We start from the raw sequence: 2,500 nt of genomic DNA, 5'->3' as shown, positions 1-2,500 counted from the left end.
ATCTCCGTTTCAACCTGTAACCCATGGGCGGATTATGAACTTTCGGGCCCCTGGGCCCAGATGTATTAAGGGCCCCCCACTTATTGCCATATATGTGGGAGGGGGGGTTTGGGGGTCCTCCCCCAGAACATTTTTAATTTTTCCGATGTGATTTCCTGTATTCTGGTGCATTTTGGGGATGGCCAATACTAAATTCAATCAGATTCATAGCCTACATCCTGATTTGTTGATATTGAGGCAATGATTCCATGCAAAGGCTTGGGCTTCAGGGCCCCCTGGCCCCGGTAGGCCCGTGCAGTAATCCATCCCTGCTGTAACCAAGACCAGTTCCACTTTGTTTTACAACCCTCATCCACTTTCTTAACTGTTAGTGCCACACAAATTCTCTCATTCTGCAAATGAAAAGTTGCATATATTAGCCATAGTGTTACCCTAGACCTGACAGTATCATAACAGAGTGCAAAATAGTTCACTTCACTCTGCCCCCTTTCTCAATGCGCCCCAAAATAACATTCTTCTGCACGAAAATGTACAGTTAAAATGTATCAACAGTAGTGCGGTCTGTCTGTTAGGATAAGCCCACACATCAGTTTCTCGCCCTTATGTGGTAGGCAGGGCTCTACACTAAAAAATTTTTCCAGGAGCGCCCAAATTAAAAAATGTAGGAGCAGACAAAAATTTGGGCGCACAGTCAGTTCTGTACTTAACTTACACATAATCTAACATTACACTCCAGCTAACAGTTAATCATGCCAGTGCACCAATTGCAAATATTAAGAATGACTGACAACATTTAGGCTACAGGAAACAGGATTTTAAAGATCAGTGCCTACTTTATTTTCAGTCTGTTCTATTTTCCTACATTTTGTTAATGTAAAATAATATAATACATTGCCATATTTGCATTTAGCCTGTATATCAAGTATCCTGCCAAATGTAGGCTAATGTATTTATTTGTGAATCCATCTGTAGCTAATCCAAATATGCCCATGGTGACCTATCTGACGGCATACTGCCTAATACTACTACTAAAACAGTCCATTTTCTCTTCCACAAAACCCAACATAGGCTATCAAGGATGTATATTTTTTTATCCTTTTATTTTTTATTTGAAATATCTGCATTGATGGGGGCAGTAGGCAAACGTTAGGCCTACTTTCGTTTTGCACTTCAGCTTGTATTCGGTGTAAACAAACAAGCATGCGTGGAAGCCTGGAGTTGTCAGTAGCGTTCTACCTTTGAATAAAATGGGAGAGAGTATTACGGGAGGCTACTTTTGTGCCTGTTCGCTACAGCTATATTTTGCATATTGCAGCCAATACGTCAACTGGGCTAAAAGGCATGTTAGTACCTTTCCATCTCTCGCTGCATTCTCAGAATCTTATCCTTTTCCTCCTATATCCGATGAATTCGGTGGATAGAAGCACTAATTTCTAAAATCTTTGCATCTTGGCTGGCTAGTCTAACTTTCCGCTTTTTCTGCGCGCTCTTGGATTTGATAGAAGCGACTACTAGCGAGTCACAACGCGAAACTGCTAATGTTGATGGGAGGTGTAGTTTTTATGCTGCATTCGCGACGTGATTCTATGGTTTGCACCAGAAGACATCAAATATGGTTAACCTTACTTTTCTTCCAAAAAAGACCAGGCGCGACACAAAATTACTGGATCCCGGACTGATGGATGTAACGTTAAATCCTTGCAGTGAAGTGCAGCCGCTTACAGTAGCAGTCAGATAATGGTGCGCAGCCAATGGGATGTTTACGTGCGCAGCTTTTTGATTTAGTGTTGTCTTACACTTCCTATGTTTCATGGACTGTAACGGTAGGCTATGTGTTTATTTAGTCATTTTAAAACAGAATTAACTTTGATGAAATTATAATCAGACACTTCAACCCCCCCCCCCCCCCCCCCAAAAAAAAAGAAAAACTCATCGGATCTGCACGATTCACACAAGTCCCCCAGACAGCCGTGAAAAAGGCGGCATCCGCCAAAAGGCGCGCCTTTTGCATCCCTGGTAGAGGGCTGTAGCCTACAGACTAGACCTGGACCTTCCACCAAATAGGAACCGAGACTAGACTCAACCTGAACCTGACTCAATCCGAAATCAGAGGCGGTCTGTGTTCCTTATTATCTGCCCAGCTAAAGAGACACACACACACACACACACACAGAAACAAACAGTGGCCATTGGACTAACCTGTTTGCCATCCACCTCTATGTCGGCGATGTAGTTCTCGAACACGGTGGGCACGTAGACCTCAGGGAACTGGTCTTTACTGAAGACGATGAGGAGGCAGGTTTTTCCACATGCGCCGTCCCCAACGATCACCAGCTTCTTACGGATCGCAGCCATCTGAGGAAGACAAGAACTGTGTCAGAAACACACACTGCTTCATATAAGAGCTGCTATACAGCAGATTATTGTAAACACTAGGATCAACATAGTAATTTCTGCACTATGTAGATGTTTTCTCACACACACACACACTCACACACAC

General features: G+C 43.2%; 1 protein-coding gene across 2 annotated transcripts in view; it reads right to left on the bottom strand.

The window, feature by feature from the left end:
• The window catches only part of LOC143115122 (rho-related GTP-binding protein RhoA-D), a 24,246-nt gene that overhangs the window by 5,475 nt on the left and 16,271 nt on the right, over positions 1 to 2,500 (bottom strand). For both annotated transcript variants that reach the window (XR_012985053.1, XM_076277011.1), the window contains exon 2: positions 2,200 to 2,355. Coding sequence is in view for 1 of the 2 variants with exons in the window: in XM_076277011.1 (XP_076133126.1) it covers positions 2,200 to 2,355 (156 nt within the window). In the remaining variant the exon portion in view is untranslated. The remainder of the gene's footprint in view (positions 1 to 2,199; positions 2,356 to 2,500) is intronic.

This window comes from Alosa pseudoharengus, unplaced genomic scaffold, assembly GCF_046254945.1.
Source record: "Alosa pseudoharengus isolate Yale_2024_CS ecotype anadromous, Long Island Sound unplaced genomic scaffold, YU_APseudo_1.1 YU_APseudo_1.1_scf_9, whole genome shotgun sequence".
Classification (NCBI taxonomy): Eukaryota; Metazoa; Chordata; class Actinopteri; order Clupeiformes; family Clupeidae; genus Alosa; species Alosa pseudoharengus.
Note: the sequence above shows the minus strand (reverse complement) of the source record. Positions and strands in the feature narration are given on the sequence as shown.